General features: G+C 37.7%; 4 protein-coding genes across 4 annotated transcripts; 1 reads left to right on the top strand and 3 right to left on the bottom strand.

Annotated features, from left to right (window-relative positions):
• Positions 1–741: 741 nt before the first annotated feature.
• On the bottom strand, positions 742–2,797 carry LOC120154420 (rac-like GTP-binding protein ARAC3). Its single transcript, XM_039166177.1, has 7 exons — positions 2,441–2,797; positions 1,931–2,018; positions 1,731–1,840; positions 1,564–1,627; positions 1,369–1,433; positions 1,210–1,275; positions 742–1,106 (listed from the first exon to the last, which is right to left on the bottom strand). Exons 1-7 carry the CDS (start codon positions 2,537–2,539, stop codon positions 1,011–1,013), a joined length of 588 nt encoding a protein of 195 aa, XP_039022108.1. The 5' UTR covers positions 2,540–2,797; the 3' UTR covers positions 742–1,010.
• Positions 2,798–6,533: 3,736 nt separating this feature from the next.
• LOC120154405 lies at positions 6,534–8,418 on the bottom strand. The gene is made up of 5 exons (XM_039166167.1): positions 8,144–8,418; positions 7,758–8,002; positions 7,584–7,681; positions 7,162–7,484; positions 6,534–6,852 (listed from the first exon to the last, which is right to left on the bottom strand). Exons 1-5 carry the CDS (start codon positions 8,416–8,418, stop codon positions 6,534–6,536), a joined length of 1,260 nt encoding a protein of 419 aa, XP_039022098.1.
• A 675-nt stretch (positions 8,419–9,093) lies between these two features.
• Positions 9,094–22,947, top strand: LOC120154404 (tubulin beta-6 chain-like). Its single transcript, XM_039166166.1, has 3 exons — positions 9,094–9,390; positions 22,378–22,547; positions 22,701–22,947. The coding sequence occupies exons 1-3, from the start codon at positions 9,094–9,096 to the stop codon at positions 22,945–22,947; spliced, it is 714 nt and encodes a 237-aa protein (XP_039022097.1).
• LOC120154388 lies at positions 22,785–23,373 on the bottom strand. Its single transcript, XM_039166161.1, is given in 1 exon segment — positions 22,785–23,373. A coding segment is annotated over 1 exon segment (318 nt). The 5' UTR covers positions 23,281–23,373; the 3' UTR covers positions 22,785–22,962.
• Positions 23,374–24,442: the final 1,069 nt, after the last annotated feature.

Below are 24,442 nucleotides of genomic sequence, written 5' to 3'. Positions count from 1 at the left end.
TGTTATATGGTTGTGGATCGATACATATTTATAAAGAATCGACACTTTATAGGCGCTAAAATTGTTTCTCCTTTAAATTCACAAAGTGTCGATACTTATATTAAAGTATCGACACTTAATATATCCGGTATCTCTTTACCGGTTGTCTTCTCCTAACGGTTTTGTCATATTTTTACATGTTATATTGTTGTGGATCGATACATATTTATAAAGAATCGACACTTTATAGGCGCTAAAACTGCTTCTCCTTTAAATTCACTATCTGTCGATACTTATATTCAAATATCGACACTTGCAATATAACCGATAGCGCTTTATCGATTGTCTTTTCGTGACCGATTTTGTTATATTTTTTCCTATTATATTGATGTAGATCGATACATTTTTATAAAGTAACGACATAAACCGACAAGCTAAGTTTGCCGTTGCCAAATTTTTAATATTTTCATGATTTAGACCTACTACATTATTATTACTCAACATTTCCGGTAACACTAAACGAATTTATTAAATATCTTTTAATGTATCTGGTAACGCGTATATTAGCCCGCCTTTCCTGAGATATCCCGCTTGGCTTGGGTGACTCATCATTCATGGAATTTTAGTCGAGACTTCCTCTTTTAAGTTTTGTTGGGGTTTGTGAAGTGGATGTGGGTGAAGAATGCATGTGTTGATGAACCAAAATGAACCTTTAAACATCATGCAACAACACTGTGATTTAATAAAATGGTGCTAGGTATTCTTCACATCTGGTAAATACATGAGTGCAGTTTTACTTCATAAAATGAAATGCTTATCGTCAATTACATATGAACCATTAAAAAATAACTAAAACACGAAACATACCACCTGATAATGCTTTCAAAGAAATACCTGGATTTTCAGTTTGAGACTATACATGATGGGCTTACTGCTTCCTTGAATTATACCAAAAAAAATATTAAAAAAATTTGACAGTAAAAAGAAGCTGACAGGTCCTCCATCTCTGTAAGACTTTAAAGTTCTATTGATCATAATACCGAGCAACCACCATATGATTTTTTCTTAACTTTTTTGGGAGGCTGGAGCACTACCTTAATCGCCGCATCAAAGACTGACTTCACATTCTGCAGTAAAGCATTCACAAAAAATCTCATGGTAGCTACAAGAGAGGCTTCAACACAGTTTTTCACTTGAAAAATAAGAAGTGCATTTAGAGAAATATTTGACCTGTTGTGTTTTTGCACTACATTCGATGTAGGCAGGGGACTCTATCTGTTTCCTTAATTCCTCTCCCTCAAGAAAAAAAAGAAATTCAACACAAATATTCAATAAATGAAACATATTCCAACAAATACTAATGATAATTAATAATGTCTAGATATTCACCTGAGACGTGGCTATAGGTACTGCAGCCGGATGGTCTGCTAAGAATTGCTCATCATCCCGAAGATCTGCAGGAGCAAAGAGTGGAAAACACGAATACTAATAAAAGGGTACGCCACCAATTTGAGAATAGTTTCATTCGCTTGGATATTGAAATAATACATAAGAATCTCATTATCCCGAGATTAAGAATCATACCAAGCTTAGTTCCAACGAGTATTATTGGAATACCAGGTGCGTAATGCTTTAATTCAGGAATCCACTGAAATGGAAAGAAAGAAACACTCGTGAATTGTAGGGACATGCACTACAGATATACTGTACCAAATTATTATCTCGAACGAGAAGGCGTTCAACGGTTCGACCTTCTTGGCGATGTTTTCATAACTGGCCTTGCTGATGAGAGAAAATGCAAGAATAAAGACATCAGCCCCGCGATAGCTCAGTGGTCTTAATCTATTGTAATCCTCCTGACCTGTTTTCAAGGAAACGATTTCAGAACCAAGAGCAAGAAAGAAAACAAAAAAAATAGAAGAGGAATTCCAGAAACTATTATCCAAATTACCGGCAGTATCCCATAAACCTATGTTGACCGTATTGCCATCCACAACAACATTTGCACTGAAATTGTCGAAAACAGTTGGGACATAATCCTGTTGCCATAAATGTACCCAATAAAGAAAATCAGTAGCAGGAGCATAAAACACCAATCTTGGTTTAAATTCAAAAGGAATTTCCAGTAATTGCAAAGAGATCAGGTTGCACCTGATATGCATATGCCTACATTGTATGGCATTAACAACAATCTTCACAGCATTTATAAAAAATAGCTAAATTTCACAGGAAATTCAAGGTTGCAGAAATACAGAACAGTCGATGCACAAAGAGTTAATGTCAGACATCAATTTACATTTTATCCAATGATCTTAAATCAATGTAAAATTAGAGAGTTTTACACATTAAGTTGATACTATCCATATATAAAAATTCAGCTTGAACCAGACGGAAGATTTAAAAAGCTAATAAATAATTCAATCAAGCAACAAAGATCCGAAAATGCAGGAAACAGGCTCACTGTAGGAAAAGTATTGCTGGTGTATGAAATCAGCAGGCAAGTCTTTCCGACGGCGCCATCGCCGACGGTGACACATTTTATGAATCTTGAGGCGCTCATACTCCTTCGCCGCCGTACGAAAAAACCGCCAAAATCCTGGTTTTTACTCCTCTGTCGAATATTATTTCGAAAATTCCACAAAATTTGAAGTTCGTTTTCTGTTACCTCTCAGATTTGGTTGACGTTGTTGTAGTTGATGTTTAGCAATGAATGAGGATCCATAGGCTTCATCATTTGTCTCCAAAAGGCAAACCCTAAGGATCAAAGAGAGGTTGGAGAGAAAAAAGCAAAGTTAAAAGAAAGAGAAAAGGTGGAGAGAAAGAGAAGGGGGAAATGTGGCCAAATGAATGGAAAGACGGGGGGAGGAATTTCAGGACAAATCACAAATAACAATTGCGGTTTGAGCGTAAGCTTCTATCAACAACCCCTCCTCTCATTTACAACTTACTAATAATATCATCTTTTCTCCTCCTTGTTTCTATTTTTCTCAAAAATAAAAATTACAACTATTTTCTTCATTTAGCACAAAATGATATATCAAATATTTTTTATAATCATTAATATTTAATTACTTTTTAAATTAAACATTATATAATTTATTATGAGGATAATTCAATTCTACTTATTTAATTTATATATATTGATATTCGAATCATATACATTATTTAAATGATATGATTTCAAACATTTAGCATTACATATAGTAATCCATGGGTCTTATTGGATTCTAATGATGTTTATGATATCATTAATATCTTTCATAGGGATGGACATGTGACCCGAACCTGAAGGGTTCCGACCCGACCCGATTGTGTCAGATTTTTTTAAATAAAAAATTCGAGTTCGGGTCTGGTCGTGTCGATTTTTTTTAAAATGTGATGTTCGTGTCGGGGTCAGGTTCGGATTTAGGGTGAAAATACACGATCCGACCTGCAAAAAATATAATTTTACCTTATATATTTAGGAATAATTACAATAATATCCCCCTATATATTTTTTCTTTCAATTAAGTAATTGTTTTTATTGAATAAAAATAATATTTTTATTATTATTTCGGGTCGGGTCGGATCGGTTTTTAAGTTATATATCAGGTCGGGTTCGAGTCGGGTGAAATCTTGTTTCATGCGGATCGGGTCGGATCTCGAGTGGATGAGTCATTGTTCTCGGGTTGGGTCGGGTGGACCAAAAATCCGACCGATGCTCATCCCTAATCTTCTATGATTATTAGAATTTGATTAACTAACCTTTGTAGGTATTTTTTTGAAAAAAATATTTATTTTAAAATTAAATACAAGATTAGTAGTTGAAATTGTTTGAAAAATTTATACTCTTTTCGATCATATAAGATAAAGATAGGCTCGCTCGACTGATCATATCTTTGTCAAACTTTGATTTTTGAATATATTTGAGTTAAATAATGTTAGAATATAGTTAGAAGTAACTATAATTAGATGGAAGTTTGTTAGTAATAAGTAGTTAATATTTGATTGTAATTTGGGCTATATAAAGCCTGGCTTAGAAGAGGGTTTTAATCCAAGCATTTTGTAATTCATTTTCACATTGAGTAAAAGAATGTCCTCTAATAATTCTAGCCAACTCTTTCACAGCTTCTCATCTCCATTCACTGTCGTTTACCTTTTGGGCATCTCTTGGCCACCATGCCTCCTTTCTCACATGGTATCATTCGTCGATGATCTTGTGGCCATCTCTTCCGCTTCATTGCCGATTCAGTTACACGTCTGATTAAACTGATGCCAATGATTCAAACACCGTTGCCTTCTGTCATGAATTTCATCTACGCCTCTTCATCTCTCCTTGGTTTTTGTTCATCAGATTTGATGCATGTCGTTGAAGATTTGTTGCTATATTTGATCTCCGTCTCTGATCTATTAATCTGATTCTGATGCGCTGGTGTTGCTATTTTACGTCTGTCACTTTAATCTGATTTGTCACTCTTCACCGGTATGCTTGCTCACTGATTTGTTTAAAGGTCTGGAATCTTTCAGTTGTTATCTTAATCATTTTTCTTTACTAGTATCTTTCACGTGATTTGTTGGATGAATGGACTACTTGCTGAAGATTAGTATGTTAAAATTGTTGCTAGTCTTTATTGTTGAGATGAAGAATTGGTGTTGAATGTTCTATTTTGCATCCTGAAGTAATTGGAAAAAGCTTCAAATGATCGAGTTGAATTGAATAGTCTGTCGACTAAGTGAGAATAAAGTGACTGCTGTAGAGTAAGTATATAATAATGGTGACTCTTGAAACAAAGCTCTTAGACTTATGTTGAGCATTGAGTTTCTCAAATAGTCGTGGGTATGTTGCTGAGTATTCCAGTAAACATAATTTTGATATTGAATAGTCCACTGCCAAATAAATAAATAAAGAGCAAATGGACATGGTCAGTTGTTCAAGGAGAGGTAAACACATCGATACTGATCGGAAAAAAATGGAAAAGAAAGGAAGAACGATTCCAATAAATTTTCAAACAACACATGTACAATTTGCTGATCATATGTTCAAGGAAATGAATATATCGAGTAATTGATCAAGCCAATGCCAGCTTTCAAAAGCTGTTAAAAAAAGTTATAGAAGAAGAAGTAAAGAACTCAATACCAGCACATGTTCAATCTTATTGAAGAATATAAGAAGATCATCGGCAAAGAAAAAATGCGTCAAGCTAAATTTTTTTACACTTGGGTGAAAATAAAAGATGCCGCGACAAGCAGCTATGTCCAACATACGGGATAAAACATTCATTGAGAGGACGAAGAGGTAGAGGACAAGGGATCTCTCTGCCTCACACCCCTAGCACCCTAAAAAACCAACCTAATTCTCATTAAACGCAACAGAGAACCTAGGAGTGGTCAAACAAGCTTCGATCCACTGTTTGAACTTCTCAGATAAACCAAGAGCATCCAAAATAGTCAATACAAAATCTTAGTTAAGGCTATCAAACGCCTTCTGAAGATTCCACTTTAAGCGCACGACGAGGGAAAGAGACTTACGAGCGTACCCAACAACCTACTCCTGCGCTATCGATGATATTCCGACCCTTTATGAAGGGGCTTAGAGAGATAATATATGGGGGGAAAGCTGTCAATCTGACGACCATAATCCTAGTGATTGTTTTATAAAGAAAAAGTTGTCAATCTGTCAACCATAATCCTAGTGATTGTTTTATAGACCACTATGCAACAAGAGTAAGTAAAATATTCTTGCAAGCATTTTGGGATTTGGGGACAAGGACCGAGACCTTAGAATTCAAAACAGGAAGCAGAGTCGAATAGCCAAAGAAAAACTTTACGGCATCAATAAAATCAGCTCCAACGATAGCCAAGCAACCTTGAAGAAATGTTTTGAAACTTTTTGTATTTGAAGTTGACCTAATTTTTTTTTGAATTAATCACTGATATCCGATCTAATGATCGACTAATACAGATCGAGTACTGTAGAGCGAGGGCATCCTCTAAACCCAGTTTGCTCCATTCGCAAACGCCAAGATTTGAAACTTTTTGTATTTGAATTTGACCTAAAATTTTAATATTCTTTTTTTCCCATAATAATCATCCCTTTTTACCTTTGTTCAATCTTCACTGGCTATCATTTACGATATATTTGATATCAAAATATTTCAAATGATGATTCAGGGTTTAGATGATTTCAAAGAGGGATTAAGTTTTTTTTGGATAATCAATTTATATTCATCCAAAGAAGCAACAAGCTGCTACAGAAAACATAAGGACAATTATATCATGCCCCAATCAATGTACAACTGTCTATTTACATTATCCTGCCTATTCATACTATATCTATACACTTTAATTTTAACAGCCTCTTTAATAATATTGACAATAGAATCAGTCGAACGCATCACACTTCTAAAAATTCTGTGATTATGCTCCTCCCATATGTAGTAAATGAAGCTAGTCCAAGCTAGTTTGAGGATTTGAACAAGCAGGGATCTACCTTTTAAATTCCTTACCCACCAACAGAGCAAATCATCCCAGTTCAACCAACGTTTTTGCAGCCCACAAAGCTACAAAACAACGTTTCATACCTCATTTGAGAAAGAGCAGTCCAAGAAAATATGTGTTCTGGATTCCTGCTCAGCACCACAAAACACACAATTAGCATCAACCACCATGCCAAATCTGCTCAACCTCTCCTTAGTAAGCAGCCTATCAAGAGTTGCCATCCACGTGATCAACGAGAACTTGGGAATATGGGCAGGGAACCAGATGATACGGTGCCAGGCCACTTTGCTTCTCTTTTCCCGAATCTTATCCCAAATCCAGCTCCCATTTACTTGTGACCAACATACCGAAGCAGTAAATAACCTTCTTGCCTCCTCACGCAACTTGATTAGTTTCCTGAGAATCCAACTGAAGTGAGGTCTGCTATCAATGTTCTAGTAATCCTTACCCTTAAGACAGTAAGCCTTAATCCAGGCAATCCATAGAGAACCAACATCTGCTAAAATGTTTTTAATTAGTAATAGACATCAAGTTTTATTCCACCCAGGCAGACTCTTCAGTCCCAAACCACCCTCAAACTTAGTTGTGCAAATCTGGCTCCAACTAACCCTTGCACCTCGAGCAGAAGAATCACTGCCCTTCCAAAAGAATCTCATACAACTCTTTTATATTTCCTGAATGATTCCCTTAGGCAAAATGAGTTACATGCTCCAGTAATTAAAAATACTGAACAAAACTGCTTTTATAAACTGCAGCCGACCACCAAAGCTTAGCTTTCTACTAGACCACTGCCTTAGCTTGTCCTTGATCCTTCCGAGCAGAGCTGCACAGTCTTTCTTAGAGAGTTTCCGGGTCACTAGGGGCACCCCCAAGTACCTGACAGGGAGTTGACCAACCCTAAAACCAATTGTCCTTTGAATATATACCAAATCATCCCCATTAATCCCACAAGTAAAAAGCTCAGTCTTCATAACATTGAGTTTGAGCCCAAATAATTCATAAAACACATTTAAAATACTTGTCACTCCCTGCACCAAATCCATGTAGCCATGGCAAAATAAAATCATCAGCAAAACAGATGTGTGTAAGAGAGATTCTTTACATCTAGGATGAAATCTGAAAATTACGTTTTTGGCTGCAGCATCAAGCAATTTGGATAGCACATTCATGACTATCACAAACAGATAAGGGGACAGAGGGTCCCCTTGTCTAACACCCTTAGCACCTCGAAAAAACCCAACAAGGCTTCCATTCAGAGAATTGAATACCTGGGGTGGTAACACAAATTTTGATCTAGTTACAGAACCTAGCAGGCAGCGCCATAGCACCCATAACATTTAACAAAAAATCCCAGCTAAATGAATCAAAAGCTTTCTGCATGTCCACTTTAATTGCACACCTAGGTGAGAGGTTCTTTCTAGAATAACCCCTAACAATTTCCTGTGCTAGTAAAGTGTTATCTGTGATACTTCTGCCCTTAACAAAAGCGGATTGGCTAGCAGAAATCATCTTGGGAAAGAATTGGGCTAGCCTAGAGACCAAAATCCTAGTTATAGTTTTGTAAACAACATAACAACAGGAAATAGGACTAAATTCTTTGGCCATACTAGCATTTAAAGACTTAGGCACTAAGACTAAAGTGGTGGTATTGAATGCAGGAAAAAGGTATGAGGTCTGGAAAAAATACCTCATTGCACTGAGGAAGTCTTTGTGCACAATTTCCCAAGCAACCTTGAAGAACCAGGAGGTGTAGCCATCTGGCCCAAGACTTTTGTCTTTCCTTTGCCTAAACAAGGCTTCCTTAATTTCTCTATCTGAAACCTCTCCCTCAAGAATCCTCTCTGCATCAACAGGCAAGGAGTTGCCCAGGAGATCCTTAAGCCATTCAGAAGAGCAGCTCACAACTTTAGGGTCAACAACACCAATAAGCTTGCCATAGAAATCTAGCAATTCAGCATCCATGCCATCAAATGTCTCAAAGGACTGCCCATTTTCATTCTTAATAACTCTTATAGTATTTTTCTTCTTTTTTGACTCAACCTTTTGATGAAAGAATTTTGTATTTAAATCCCCTTCTTGGAACCAGTGGATCTTTGTTTTTTGTCTGTAAAAATCCAATTATGTCATTTCAAGGTCCACTACATTTGCCTGGGCCTTCTTTTCCTTCTCTATCCCAATTTGACTAAATTTCCATGTGATTAAGTTTTTTTATATATAACTTAGTTAAAATAATTGTTACGAATCATCGATGGATGTAAAAATTTAAAAAAATTGGAGTTTAATTTTTTTATAAATATTTTTCCCAAAAAATGATATAATTTGTTTCTCATTCTTTTTAATATATTAAATTATATTTTATAAATATTTTAAAATAATAAGATATACTTACTACTTCAATCTGTTTCAAATGCACCATAATTAATCAAACTGAGTCACGCCGAAATTCGGTAATATTATCTAGAATTTGTGAAATGGTGGCGCGTACACTTAACAAACTCTCTAAAGTGCGCGCCGTTCACCCTTGCCAATTTGTCCTGCTCATGACTCGTGACAGACGATCCTTAAAAAACGAAGGATCATCATTCTCAGCCCTATATTATTAGCATTCAAACCTCAGATCCATCCATTTTTTCAACCATGAGAGAAATCCTTCACGTTCAAGGAGGCCAATGCGGGAACCAAATCGGCGCCAAGTTTTGGGAAGTCATCTGCGGCGAGCATGGCGTGGATCCCATGGGAATGTACCAAGGACAAGGAGATGGATCCTCTGATCTTCAATTGGAGCGAATCAATGTGTATTACAACGAGGCTTCCGGTGGAAGGTACGTTCCTCGTGCGGTTCTCATGGATCTTGAACCCGGTACCAATAGATCCAGTCCTTATGGCCAGATCTTTAGGCCTGATAAAGGGTCGAGTATTGTGATTGCTTGCAAGGTATATATATATATATATATATATATATATATATATATATAAGAGAAAATAACCTCAGTGACCAAAAATCCCCATAAATATACGATTTTAACCAACTTTTTCCGGATTTGCCAAAATGACCAACAAAATCGCAATGCGATCGCTAATTCGCAACGCGATCCATTATCGCAAATTCGCGTTGCATTTCGCGTTGCGATAGTTGGAAATCGCGTTGCGATGGTATACAATGTCGTTGCGATTTCCCAATTCGCAATGCATAAGTAAATCGCAACGCGAATTGGGAAAATCGCAATGCGATACTGACTATCGCAATGCGATACTTACTATCGCAATGCGATAATACAAAATCACAACGAGATACTGACTTTCGCAACGCGATTCTGACTTTCGCAACGCGATTTACATAGCGCCATTCGTATTAAGTGTTTTTTTTTCAAATTCCAAACACGAATTTTCTTAATAAATCGGAAACTGAACCGTCCACAGTAATCGCAACTCATAACCTCAAACCCAAAAACACAACACTCAGTCCCATCTCCATCTCTCACTCTCTACGGCGAAATCCTCCCCATCTCCGAAGATTTCCTTCCCCATCGCCGGCGAAATCCCTCACAAAACCATTCACAGTCAAAAATCCCTCACAATCATTCAGAAATGGAAAATCACCTCCGAGGGTTAGGTTTTTTTTTTTTTTTTGAAATTTTTGCATTATTTTAGGTTTTTCATATTGAGATTGATGATAAGTTTACTGGTAATTTCAATAATAGATTAACCATTTCACTTAGATTTCTTATTAAATTCATTCGATTGCTGCCAATACTGCTAAACTGTTTATCCTGTGAAGTTAGTATTTGTCTTTGCTTTGTCTTTGGTTGAAGTAATGCAGAAGAAGAATAGTTTCGAGAATGAAAATCGCAACGCGGAAATAACTATCGCGAAAAAAAATCGCAACGCGAAACCAAAATCGCATTGGGATTTTCATTTCGCGTTGCGATTCTCTCGTTGCGATAGTCATTTCCGCGTTGCGATTCTCATTATCTCGTTGCGATTTTCATTTCAACCAAAAGACAAAAATAGTGTTGCAAATTTTAGTTTCAAGAATAAACTACTATTTATGTTTTGTTTTGTTTTTGGTATATCTTGACAGTGTAATTTTGGTATATCTAACTTGGTATGTTTATTGTTTTTTTGTAGAAATTTTTTTTTTTTCGGCTTCATTGACATTAAGGAATAAAGTTAGCCTAGCCACTACAATTGCTTCGAAGCTTTCACCTGCACAAAGAAATTGTTTGAAGAAACCTGCTTCGGGCCATGGCTGAGACAGCAGGGTGGAGATGCTAGTTTGACCCATTTGTGGCTTCAGACCATGACTAGTGATCTACCCGACAGTATCAACGTGGTGAGGAAGAGATATGGTTTCATTTTCCACCGGCGTATACTGTTTTGGGCGGAAGGAGTTCTGCTTAATCACTGGTCTACGATTCGGACACGATGATGTAGGCCGGTACACTCGTCATCACCCGCCCATCATGGTTATCCAGGGTTTTTCCTGATGAGTCAATAGAGAAGCCGAACTTACACGTCGACGACATGAAGAAATTGTTTAATAAGAAAGATGGTTTTACTCGGATGAATGACGTCGATGTTGTCCGAGTATGCCTTCTACTTTTGTATGCCGGCTTTTTAGGCAGAGAGGCCAGACAACCTATTCCTCAGGAGCTAATATTATTGGTAGAGGAATGCATGGAATCTGTTTCCGTGGGGTTCGTATATATGGAAAGCTACCTGGACTAAGTTGTCGTCTGCCTTTGATGACCGCAAAAGTTTGCGGGGCGATGGGTCGAAATACACTTTGTCAGGCTTTTTGGGCCTTTAAGGTAAGAATTTCTATATAATGTTTTTAAAATTATAATTAATTATTTAACAATTACTAATGTTTGTTATTATATTGTTTGTAGATTTGGATATTCGAGGCTTTCCCATGCGGACATATGCATTAAAATCCTCAGATGATATTCCTAGGGCTATTTCCTGGAAGAGGAAACGTATGTTGGATTGGGAAGACTTAATACCATATGCGACAATAATAATGTAAGTTAACACAAATACATCATATACAAACAAGTTATTAATAGTAGACGTTTAACTTATTTTAGTTTTTATATTTTTAGGAGGCCAACACTCCATTAATGAGACTGACACCCACGGAGGCTGAGCTTGCCACTGATTGGTGGCAAGCTAGTCAGCGTTTTTTTGATGGCACGAAGATGAGCAGCCTCCACTTCCTCCTTCGAGAGCCATCACCTCACCCCAGAGCCATCACCTGATCGACCCGACTATACACCTCTACAACGAGAGCCATCACCTATCCCCCACATCGAGTCTCTTCTCCACCATCACCTCATGATAGGCGACCGACAAAGATGCCACGACTTCTATCTCCCTGTTCTCCACCTCCACGGGATGAGTCAAGGGAGTTACGTGATGAGGTCAATGCCTTGCGTGAGGAGATCGGTACTCTACGCGATAACGATGGTGCATGGGTGTGGAGGTGTCTACTTTACGTGGTGAGGTTGCCGCTCTACGTGAGATGGTAGTATCGTTGCAGAATGAGGTTCATACTCTACGCAACGAGGTAAGTTTAAGATTTTCCATATTTAACTTGATGATAAATTTACTCGTAATTTCACTTAAATTAACCATTTCACTTAGATTGCTTAGTAAATTTATTCGGTTGCTGCCAAAATGCTAAACTTTTACTTTAACACTGTGAAGTTAGTATTTGTCTTTGTTTTGTCTTTTGGTTGAAAGTTTGAAATATATTTATCTTTGTTTTCACTGTTTAAATATCATGTCTGTTTATTTACTGATTTTGTATTTTTATTTAGTGGACCGATAAGGTGGTGCTTTACGTCGGGTTTTTCTTGCACGACAGAGTTCGCATCAGACGGCGTGCACGTGCTATTAAGTCTCCGTATACCCCAATAGTGCGAAGACACCGCAAGAAGAAGCCCGACTCGCCTATCATCCCTCAAGAGTCCACTCCTATCGTTGAAGAGGCCCCTATCATTCCTCGAGAGTCCCCTCCCACCGTTCAAGAGGCCACTGTCATCGTTGAAGGTCCCTCCCACCATTCAAGAGCCCGATTCACATGGCGTCATATGTAGGATTCTTGAGAAACCCTCTGACGTGTCGGACATGATGGATTCAAGTTGGCTCTCGTATGAGTTACCGGCCAGTACCATACCGCTATCTGAAGAGGAGAGGAAACAACTACCGGACACAATTCTGGATAACACCCTTTGGGCTAAGACCGCAGTTGATTTTTATCTACATGAGCGAAGCCAGGGGTGTTTCACTGACATATGCAAGCTCAATGATGATATCTATTTGTTGCTTGATCGGTCTTGGTGGGGCGTTATTAGGGGTCGAAGACAATGGCTATTTCGATGGAGGGGTAAGTCTTATATTTTTCTTATATTTTCATTTGATTATTTTTTTTGTAAATTTATGTAAGTTACTAATATATGTCTTTTTTTGTAAAACAACATATCGATGCGTGGGTGTCACGTCTTCTAATAATTAGGAAACTTAAGGAAATAAAAGAAATACGGTATACAATTATGCCGACGTCTTTTAACGCCGTTCACTTGAAGAATCAACGAGATGAATCATTTGCGTTGGGCAATGGACAAGCTAAACTTTATCCTGCATGGTGGGAGGTCGATAAGGTTAGTGTTTATTTTAGATTGAGTTTAAAGGTATTCATAAATAAGTGCGCAAATGAATGAATTATTACTTATGATTGCAGGTGTTTATCCCTGTTTTGGAACGTAACCATTGGCTTCTCGTCGAGCTTCAGATCCCATCCCTTAAGGCAATAGTATATGACAGCATGAAATTACATATCATTGGCTGATTTAAGAGATATTATTAAGGGATGGAGCTCTTATTTGGCTAAATACTTGGATGCGATAAATTATTGGACTCGTTCTGGAAACAAGAAGCCAAAGAAGCTCAATATTACAGTTAGCAGAGATGAGACCGCACCACAACAAACGAAAGGACCCAGAGGGGATTTTGGTCCTCTCGTATGCTTGGCGTTGGACCGTTTGATCACAGGAAGTATAAAGTATCTACCTCCCACCGATATAGATAGAGCTGCAGTAGGCTTGTAGTTTCGACATTATATGGCTAGATCGATATATACGAGACGCTGCCTACCTGCATCCGCGTTATAAAAATGTCCATAAACAATTGGTATGTTTATAGGCTTGTGGTTTGAAAATGTTTGGTTAAGTGCCTAGAATTCAATAATTTGCTGTTTGTAGGTTTTAGATGTGTAGAAAGTGTTGTTTGAGCAAATGTTTGGTTTATGCAGGTTAATCTCAGAAGTGAGCTGCGTGAAAATGATGTATGGCTGCAAAAGTTGATTCAATAGTAGAAATGTTATTTTCTCTAATAATTATTGCTTATTTTTTATTGTTTAATTGATTTGTAAAAGGTGATTTGTAAAAGTTGATTGTTTAATTGATGTTAACATAATTCTTATTGTGCTTGTTTAATTGATTGAAATGTAATGGTTGATTTTGTTGATTTCAATCTGCATTATGTTGAAGGCAAAAAGTACTATCGCAATGCGAAATGAAAATCGCAACGAGAGAATCGCAACGCGAAAATGAAAATCGCAACGCGAAATTAAATTCCCGTTGCGATTTTCATTTCGTATTGCGATTCCCTCGTTGCGATTTTCATTTCGCATTGCAAAATTAGCGTTGCGATTTTCATTTCGCATTGCGATTCTCTCGTTGCGATTTTCATTTCGCATTGCGATAGTAATTTCCGCGTTGCGATGGACATTAAGATGATTGCCTATTAAGTGATAACAACTGGAACAGATCATATCAATTTTCAAACTCAAGTTACTAATACATGCCTAACTGAAAATGTTCAAAGTTCACACATAAATCTACATAATACAACGTTTGCATTTAAAATCACCTAAGTTAACAGTCCCAAAAGGTGAAGCCAGTTGTGATTGGGATTTTAAAGATGATTGCGATTTTGATTGCCTTTTTCTTGACACCATATGAGCTTTGGATTTTGATGATGATCCCATATTTTGGTAGAGGAAAATATGATTGTGATGGCACTGGGATCCACATGTCAACCTTGTATGACCACTTTCCTTGCACCGACTACATGTCGATCTCTTCTTCTCTTCACCCTTAGACGGTATACGATCGTGACTTTTTGGTCGGCCAGGTAGCCTTCTGTCCATGGCTGGTGGCAAAATGTTTGTAAGCATCTGGTATGTCCCACTCAGAAGGATGTGAAATAGGGTACAATCTTGGCATAAGTCTGTCGATATACTTCTGTAGTGTAGCAATCCATAGCGTATGGCTTGAATCATCTTGGTTTAGATGAAGAGCAACTTTTATAACATGGCCACATGGATAACCAGATGTTTTCCATTTCATACAACTACACGTCCTTGCATTTAGATCGACAAGCCCATTTAAGTTATTATCCAGTACTTCAAACAAAGTGTTTGAACATGGTTCAACTCTCCATGACGTTGACTTCACAACACGTTTCGTTATCTTTTTTTTAGTCCATGGTGTAACACGATGTTCCAATGTTCCTGTAAATTATATAAATAATAGTAAAATATATGATAAGTTACGAATTCAAAGAAATAATACCTGCATGGTTTTTCTTGTAGTACCACTGTTGAATAGAGGCTCGAAAAAAACTCCATTAACATAGTAATGGGTAATTTCCAGGAATGACGACTTAGAGCGTTAATTGATTCTGCACTATTAGACGTCATGAAACCATATCTTGCTCCAAGTTGATGTACTCTTGACCATCTTTCAAACCCGACATCTTCTAGTGTTTGAGCACACTGAGGCAAAACACGTCTTAAATCATTACACGCATGGTCTATTTCTTCTTCTGAAACATCATCAAAATCCGTGTATTGACCAATATCAAAGTCCGGGTATTGACCAAGATCAAATTTCGAATACTGACTAGTACTCACATTTTTTTCTCTTGGCTCATCGTCTAATTGGTCAATACGAAAACCGGAATTTGGTGCTGAAAGTTGATTTGGATTTAGATTAGAGAAAGGCTGTGGGTTTTGAGACCCACTTAGTTGATTACTACCCGCTACTGACCCAACAATACTACTTCTAGGTTCAACAACATACAATGTGACATCATCACTTGAAACATTAATGTAAGCAATGAATCGTTCAACATCTTCATTGTCGGTTAACAAATAAACTTTACCATTTCTCTGATAAGATAGCCTAAATCCACTTAGGGGCTCTAAATTCAATTTCTTTGAAACACGTAACATTAGGGTTTCATAAGTTAACTTCTTTAATGACAGTTTTAGTTGAAGATTCATGGGTAAAGGCATATATTGTAAAACACCATGAACATTCTCCCATGACCCTCCAAAACACAAATCTATCCAAACATGATCAACATTAGATGATTTCATGGTTGTAACAAACAAACGAGATGCGAAACTAAGACCTGTTGCCAGATGGGAAGGATGTCGTTGGATATTGGAACGGATGTCGCCGGAGAGAGTGATAGATGGAGATGGAATGAGTTGCGATTTAGGGATTTAGGTTATGAGTTGTTGCTGCTGCGTATATATATACACAAAAAATTTGGCTTGCGAAACTAAAACCTGTTACGAACTTTGAAACTCGCATTGCGATTCTGTATTATCTCGTTGCAAAAGTCAGAATCGCGTTGCGAAAGGCAATCATTTGACCATCGCAATGCGAAAATGCAAATCGCAACGATAGAATCGCAATGCGAAATGAAAAAGGCAACAAGGATTAACATGCATAAACTTTTAACAATATTATTGAATTCTAGGTACTTAACCAAACATTTTCAAACCAAAAGGAGTATATATGTTAACCAATCATTGACTATCGCAACGCGAAAATGGCTATCGCAACGCGAAAATGGTTATCGCAACGAGAAAATCGCAATGCGAAATGAAAATCGCATTGCGATTTTCTCGTTGCGATTTCATTTCGCATTGCGATTTTCTCGTTGCGATAGCCATTTCGCGTTGCGATAGTCTGTTTTGCCTTCAACATAAAGCAGATTGAAAACAACAAATCAACTATTACATTTCAACACAAATTATTACACATCAATTAAACAAATCAACATTTACAAATCATCTTTTACAAATCAATTAAACAATCAAAAAATAATAATAATTCTTATTTCTTCATCAATTATTGAATCAATGAACCAACAACTTTGTGACCCCGTACATCCATTTCACGCAGCTCACTTAAGGATTAACCTGCAGAAACCAAACATTTGCTCAAACAAGACTTCCTACACATCTAAAACCTACAAACAGCAAATTATTGAATTCTAGGTACTTAACCAAACATTTTCAAACCAAAAGGAGTATATATGTTAACAAAACCTGCATTTGACTTACCAATTAACAATGGACACTTTCATAACGCGGATGCAGGTAGGCAGCGTCTCGAATATATTGCTCTAGCCATATAATGCCGAAACCACAAGCCTACTGCAGCTCTATCTCTATCGGTGGGAGGTAAAACTCTGCTTCCCGTCGTCAAACGCGCCAAGCAAAGGCATACGAGAGGACCACAATCCCCTCTGGCTCCCGGCGATTGCTGTGGCGCGGTCTCGTCTCTTACAACTGTGACATTGAACTTCTTTGGCTTCTTGTGTCCAGAATAACTCCAATACTTAATCCCATCCAAGAATTTAGCCAAATGAGAGCTCCATCCCTTGAAAATATCTCTCAAATCAGACAGTGATATGTAATTGATCATGTTGTCATACACTATTATCTTCAGGGATGGGAGCTGAAGTTGGACGAGAAGCCAGTGACGACGTTCCAAAACAGGGATAAACACCTGCGATCATAAGTAATAATTCATTTATTTGCGCACTTATTTATAAACACCTTTAAAAAATTTAAAAAATAAACACTAACCTTATCGACCTCCCACCATGTAGGATAAAGTTTAGCTTGTCCATTGCCCAACAAAATGATTCATCTCGTTGATTCTTCAAGTGAACTGCGTGAAAAGCCGTCGGCATTATTGTATATAGCGAATTTTTTTATTTTTCCTAAGCTTCCTTATTATTAGTAGACGTGACACCCACGCATCGATATGCTGTTTTACAAAAAATACATATATTAGTGAATTACATTAATTTTAAACAAATTAATCAAAATCATATATAAGACAAATATAAGACTTACCTCCCCATCCAAATAGCCACTGTCTTCAACCCCTAATAGCACACCCCACCAAGACCGATCAAGCAACAAAAACATTTCATCGTTGAGTTTGCTGATGTCAGTGTAAACCACCCTTGGCTCCGCTCATGTAGATAAAAATCAACTGCGGTCTTAGCCCAAAGGGTATTATCCACAATTGTTTCCGGTAGTTGTCTCCTCCACTTCAGATACCGGAAGGGTACTAGCCGGTAACTCATACGAGAGCCAACTCTCATCTATCATGTCCGGAACCGGTGGGGGTTTCTCAATACTTCGATATATTACCCCATATGAATCGGGCTCTGGAATGGTGGGAGGGACCTCTTCAACGATGACAGTGGCCTCTTGAACGGTGGGGGGAATCTTGAGGGAGAATAGGGGCCTCTTGAACGATTGGAGGGGACTCTTGAGGGATGACCGGTGAGTCGGGCTTCTTCTTGCGGAGTCTTCGCACCATTGGGGTGAACGGAGACGTAATAGCACGTCCACGCCGTCTGATGCGTGAACTCCGTCGTGCAAGGAAAACCCGACGTAAAGCATCCACCTTATCGGGCCGCTAAAAAAAATTAATACATAAATCAGTAATAAACAGACATGATATTAAACAAAGACAAATATGTTTCAAACTAGCATTGTATTCACCCAAATCATTATTCTATCATAGTTCACAAAATGCTCAGATAACATTCCAGAAGTAAGCACTTATATAAACATTTAAAAGGACAACATATATAAAACATTCCAGAAGAAGAATAGTTTACTTTCGCAACACGAAACTTAAAATCGCAACGCGAAAGACTATCGTAACGCGGAAATGGCTATCGCAATGCGAAATGAAAATCGCAACGACAAAATCGCAACGCGAAATGAAATCGCAACGACAAAATCGCAACGCGAAACACAAATCGCATTGCGATTTTCATTTCGCGTTGCGATTTTGTCGTTGCAATTTCATTTCGCATTGCGATTTTGTCGTTGCGGTTTTTATTTCGCATTGCGATAGAACTGAAGTGGGTCTGCTATCATGTTCTAGTAATCCTTACCCTTAAGACAGTAAGCCTTAATCCAGGCAATCCATAGAGAACCAACATCTGCTAAAATGTTTTTAATTAGTAATAGACATCAAGTTTATTCCACCCAGGCAGACTCTTCAGTCCCAAACCACCCTCAAACTTAGTTGTGCAAATCTGGCTCCAACTAACCCTTGCACCTCGAGCAGAAGAATCACTGCCCTTCCAAAAGAATCTCATACAACTCTTTTATATTTCCTGAATGATTCCCTTAGGCAAATGAGTTACATGCTCCATAATTAAAAATACTGAACAAAACTGCTTTTATAAACTGCAGCCGACACCAAAGCTTAGCTTTCTACTAGACCACTGCCTTACTTGTCCTTGATCCTTCCGAGCAGAGCTGCACAGTCTTTCTTAGAGAGTTTCCGGGTCACTAGGGCACCCCCAAGTACCTGACAGGGAGTTGACCACCCTAAAACCAGTTGTCCTTTGAATATACCAATCATCCCCATTAATCCACAAGTAAAAAGCTCAGTCTTCATAACATTGAGTTTGAGCCCAATAATAATTAAAACACAATTTAAAATACTTGTCACTCCCTGCACAAATCCATGTAGCCATGGCAAAATAAAATCATCAGCAAAACAGATGTGTGTAAGAGAGATTCTTTTACATCTAGGATGAAATCTGAAAATTACGTTTTTGGCTGCAGCATCAAGCAATTTGGATAGCACATTCATGACTATCACAAACCAGATAAGGGGACAGAGGGTCCCCTTGTCTAACAACCCTTAGCACCTCGAAAAAAACCCAACAAGGCTTCCATTCAGAGCAATTGAATACCTGGGGTGTAACACAAATTTTGATCAGTTACAGAACCTAGCAGGCAGCCCTAGCACCCATAACATTTAACAAAAAATCCCAGCTAAATAATCAAAGCTTTCTGCATGTCCACTTTAATTGCACACCTAGTGAGAGTTCTTTCTAGAATAACCCCTAACAATTTCCTGTGCTAGTAAAGTGTTATCTGGATACTTCTGCCCTTAACAAAAGCGGATTGGCTAGCAGAAATCATCTTGGAAAGAATTGGGCTAGCCTAGAGACCAAAATCCTAGTTATAGTTTTTGTAAACAACATAACAACAGGAAATAGGACTAAATTCTTTGGCCATACTAGCATTTAAAGACTTAGGCACTAAGACTAAAGTGGTATTGAATGCAGGAAAAAGGTATGAGGGTCTGGAAAAAATACCTCATTGCACTGAGGAAGTCTTTGTGCACAATTTCCCAAGCAACCTTGAAGAACCAGGAGGTGTAGCCATCTGGCCCAAGACTTTTGTCTTTCCTTTGCCTAAACAAGGCTTCCTAATTTCTCTATCTGAAACCTCTCCCTCAAGAATCCTCTCTGCATCAACAGCAAGGAGTTGCCCAGGAGATCCTTAAGCCATTCAGAAGAGCAGCTCACAACTTTAGGGTCAACAACACCAATAAGCTTGCCATAGAAATCTAGCAATTCAGCATCATGCCATCAAATGTCAAGGACTGCCCATTTTCATTCTTAATAACTCTATAGTATTTTCTTCTTTTTTGACTCAACCTTTGATGAAAGAATTTTGTATTTAAATCCCCTTCTTGGAACCAGTGGATCTTTGTTTTTTGTCTGTAAAAATCCAATTATGTCATTTCAAGGTCCACTACATTTGCCTGAGCCTTCTTTCCTTCTCTATCCCATTTGACTAAATTCCATGTGATTAAGTTTTTTATATAACTTAGTTAAATAAAATCGCAACCACGCAAAATGACTATCGCAACGAGAGAATCGCAACGCGAAACTAAATCCGCGTTGCGATTTGCATTTCGCGTTGCGATTCTTGGTTGATTTAATAAGCATCTAAGTGAAATGGTTAATCTATATATTGAAATTACCAGTAAACTTATCATCAATTCAATATGAAAAACCTAATAATAATGCAAAAATTTCAAAAAGAAAATAATTAAAAAAAACTAACCCTCGTTGGTTGATTTGGTTGATTTTCCATTTCTGATTGTGAGGTGGCTCTGAGAGATGGAGATAGACGATTTCGCCGGAGATGGGGACGGATTTCGTCGGAGAGGGTGAGAGAGTGAGAGATGGAGATGGGACTGAGTTGATTTAGGTTTTAGGTTATGAGTTGCGATTTACGGGATATACTGTGGACATTCAGTGTTCCAATATATTAATATTCATGTTTGGAATTTAAAAATAAAATACTTGGCCAGGATACTAATGGCGCTTTGAAAATCGCATTGCGATTTTCCCAATTCGCGTTGCGAAAGTCAGTATCGCGTTGCGAAAGTAAGTATCTCGTTGCGATTTTTTATTATCGCATTGCGATAGTCAGTATCGCATTGCGATTTTCCCAATTCGCGTTGCGATTTACTTATTCGCATTGCGATTTTCCCAATTCGCGTTGCGATTTACTTATTCGCATTGCGAATTGGGAAAATCGCAACGATACTGTAGACCATCGCAACGCGATTTTCAACTATCGCATTGCGAAAATGCAACGCGAATTTGCGATAATGGAGATCGCGTTGCGAATTAGCGATCGCATTGCGATTTTGTTGGTCATTTTGGCAAATCCGAAAAAGTTGGTTAAAATCGTATATTATATGGAATTTTTGGTCACTGAGGTTATTTTCTCTATATATAATCTTCATTTTCTCTTAGAAATGCAGATTTATACAAATCTACATGGATTTTTCGTTGAATCTTTTAATGTACTTTCATGGGCGTTTCCCTTTTACCGCAAAGCTCGAAACTCTTATCCATTTGAGTTGCCATATCACTTCCGCGACAGCGCTATACAACTGCTTTTGCTATTAAACTTTTGGCGATGACCAAGTCGAGAGGAAACAATCTCATTTTCACTATCAATATAAACTTTAAGGAATTCTAAGATCTTGAATCATATTCCTGATAACAATTAAAGGTGAAAATGATATGGAATGATTGCTTCCTTTCGTCAACTATCTACCCTTTTATCTTTAGTTGGATATTAATGTAGCTATTGTATTTTTTTCTAAAACAGGAGTCATATTTTGTAGATGATACTCACTGAGCTGTGATTAGTAAGCTACTTTTTGTCCGCTGTGAAGGAAAAGAAGGGCATGGGTTATCAACCTTTGTGATATATACATATTATCTACATGAGTTGATATCTTACTTGTTGTGATGGTGATTCCTCCATCCATGTATCTTGCTGTCCTTTATTGTACCGAAAAGATTTTTTAATACTCTAGATCTTAGGGCATTCGATGAATTTTTTAATGCATTTGGTGGAGCCTCAGGGTCCTTGCCACTCTTACCAGCTATCATATGAACATTATTATGGGTTGCCCCTACGAAAAATTCACATAGTAAATTATAGCATCGATATGAGCACCTTAGTATCTTTTATTCAAGAGTTGAAGAATGAATAGTAAAGCATGATAAATAATCTCATCTGTCCACTGAATTCTTAATCTTTTAGGGAAGGGTTAGTTTGAAAACAATCCTTGAGTCTAACTGTTAGAAGTTAGCAATAAAGTCAAAGTGGCTAGTTAAAACAATGTTATTCTATTTTTGAATTGGCTGATGACTCTTACTTGTTTATGTTTGTTAACTTCTGGACCAGGGTTCCAGATATGCCATTCACTTGGAGGAGGAACAGGCTCTGGGATGGGAACTCTCTTGATATCGAAAATCAGAGAGGAATATCCGGACAGGATGATGATGACATTCTCTGTTTTCCCTTCACCTAAAGTCTCTGACACCGTGGTGGAGCCTTATAATGCAACCCTCTCTGTGCATCAGTAGGTAGAGAATGCATGGTCCTTGACAATGAAGCACTTTATGATATTTGCTTCCGGACTCTGAAGCTCACTACTCCAAGCTGTGAGTGATATAATCTTCATTTTGATGGATGGTTAGCTGAACCTAACATTAATTACATTTTCAATTTTCAGTTGGAGATTTGAACCACTTAATTTCTGGAACCATGAGTGGCGTAACATGTTGTCTAAGGTTCCCCGGACAATTGAACTCCGATCTTCGGAAGTTGGCTGTGAACTTAATACCATTCCCACGTCTTCATTTCTTTATGGTTGGGTTTGCACCACTCACATCCCGTGGTTCTCAGCAATACATATCTCTCACCGTCCCGGAGCTGACACAACAAATGTGGGATGCCAAGAACATGATGTGTGCTGCTGACCCTCGTCATGGTCGCTACCTGACAGCCTCGGCTATGTTCCGGGGCAAGATGAGCACCAAAGAAGTCGATGAACAAATGATCAATGTTCAAAACAAGAATTCATCCTACTTCGTGGAGTGGATTCCCAACAATGTGAAATCCAGCGTCTGTGATATTCCACCACAGGGCCTGACGATGTCATCAACGTTTGTTGGAAACTCGACATCCATCCAAGAAATGTTTAGAAGGGTAAGCGAGCAATTCACCGCAATGTTCCGTCGCAAGGCGTTTTTGCATTGGTACACCGGTGAGGGAATGGATGAGATGGAGTTCACAGAGGCAGAAAGCAACATGAACGACTTGGTGGCAGAGTATCAGCAATACCAGGATGCAACTATCGAAGATGAGAATGAATACGAGGAGGAAGGTCTCGAGTAGAACTTCGAGTCCTAAAATGTGTTGCTGAATGAGAATTGCAACTTTTTATCTGCCTATATACGAACAATTGCGTGACTATCACTGTTAATTTTTTTCCCTTGCTTTGCACTTGTATTTCCTGAGATAATATTGTTTGGCTTTTTCAGACTTCCAAATAAAACAAATTCCGTTTTACTTACGACACCCATAGATGAAAATTTAATTTTGTTTCTTAAGTAATCATGTGTTTCATCATCAGTTTAAATTGGGCTTTTCATTGTAAAAAGAAGCAAATAAAATCATAATTCATGATTAAGCGCGGGTGGTAAATAGGCACAGCGGCAACAGAAAAAAAACCCTTTCGCAGACAAATAGTTATTCACAAAGAATTTCTCAAAAAAAAAAAAAGGTTACAGCCAAAGAAATTCAGAGGAAGCAATTGTGGATTGAAAAAGACACACGACATTACTCCAGAGGAGAGGTACTAAAATAGGGAAAACTATAAAGAATGTAGGACAAGTAATAAATGAATTTAGAGACTCAACGCATCAGAGTCATGGAAGTATAAGGTACAAACATCGCTCGCATTAAAATATTGGCGAGCTTCTCATACACAATGATCCTCATCATATGCAACTTGCAGCCAAAAAAACAATAGAATTGTATTACTATAAAAATAGTATTTAAGTATTTTCAGAGAGAAGCAACTTGCAGCAAGGAGGAGGATGAAGTCTAGATGAGTTTCAGAAGCCTTATATAACCGGGGAAAATTTCCTAGGGTTGCTGGAAACTTAACCAAGGATAAACCCTGGAACAAAACTAAGGTTAAATATATGGACGGTCAAGATTTCCTCTCTGCAGATTGGGCTTCCTCCATTCTATTGGATTCGGTTTCTGAACCCTCGAGCTCTGCAGTCAATACGACACAAACAAATTATTAAGTCTTATAAATTCTAATTTAATTTTCATAAACATTAACACCGACGTGACACCAATTTACATTCATATGTATATAATATTATATTTATTCACCATAAAATTAAATCAAATTTTATTTTATTTTTAAATAAATAAATTCTAACATAAAATTTAATATAT

The sequence above is a fragment of the Hibiscus syriacus genome, unplaced genomic scaffold, assembly GCF_006381635.1.
Source record: "Hibiscus syriacus cultivar Baekdansim isolate YM2019G1 unplaced genomic scaffold, ASM638163v2 tig00111129_pilon, whole genome shotgun sequence".
NCBI lineage: Eukaryota > Viridiplantae > Streptophyta > Magnoliopsida > Malvales > Malvaceae > Hibiscus > Hibiscus syriacus.
This window is presented reverse-complemented; position numbering and strand designations above follow the sequence as displayed.

Excerpts from the sequence above, each read along its gene's own strand:
- LOC120154420 (XM_039166177.1), bottom strand. The coding sequence starts at position 2,539 with ATGAGCGCCTCAAGATTCATAAAATGTGTCACCGTCGGCGATGGCGCC. Across the intron at positions 1,276-1,368 it reads TACCTATAGCCACGTCTCAG|GGAGAGGAATTAAGGAAACA; the intron begins GTGAATATCTAG and ends TTTTTTCTTGAG. Across the intron at positions 1,107-1,209 it reads GTAGTGCAAAAACACAACAG|AATGTGAAGTCAGTCTTTGA; the intron begins GTCAAATATTTC and ends GCTTTACTGCAG.
- LOC120154405 (XM_039166167.1), bottom strand. The coding sequence starts at position 8,418 with ATGGATGCTGAATTGCTAGATTTCTATGGCAAGCTTATTGGTGTTGTT. Across the intron at positions 7,485-7,583 it reads TTGATGCTGCAGCCAAAAAC|GGAGTGACAAGTATTTTAAA; the intron begins GTAATTTTCAGA and ends GATTTGGTGCAG. Across the intron at positions 6,853-7,161 it reads ATTTTTAATTACTGGAGCAT|GAAACTAATCAAGTTGCGTG; the intron begins GTAACTCATTTT and ends TTGGATTCTCAG.
- LOC120154404 (XM_039166166.1), top strand. The coding sequence starts at position 9,094 with ATGAGAGAAATCCTTCACGTTCAAGGAGGCCAATGCGGGAACCAAATC. Across the intron at positions 9,391-22,377 it reads GTATTGTGATTGCTTGCAAG|ATATGCCATTCACTTGGAGG; the intron begins GTATATATATAT and ends CCAGGGTTCCAG. Across the intron at positions 22,548-22,700 it reads GCAACCCTCTCTGTGCATCA|TTGGAGATTTGAACCACTTA; the intron begins GTAGGTAGAGAA and ends TTCAATTTTCAG.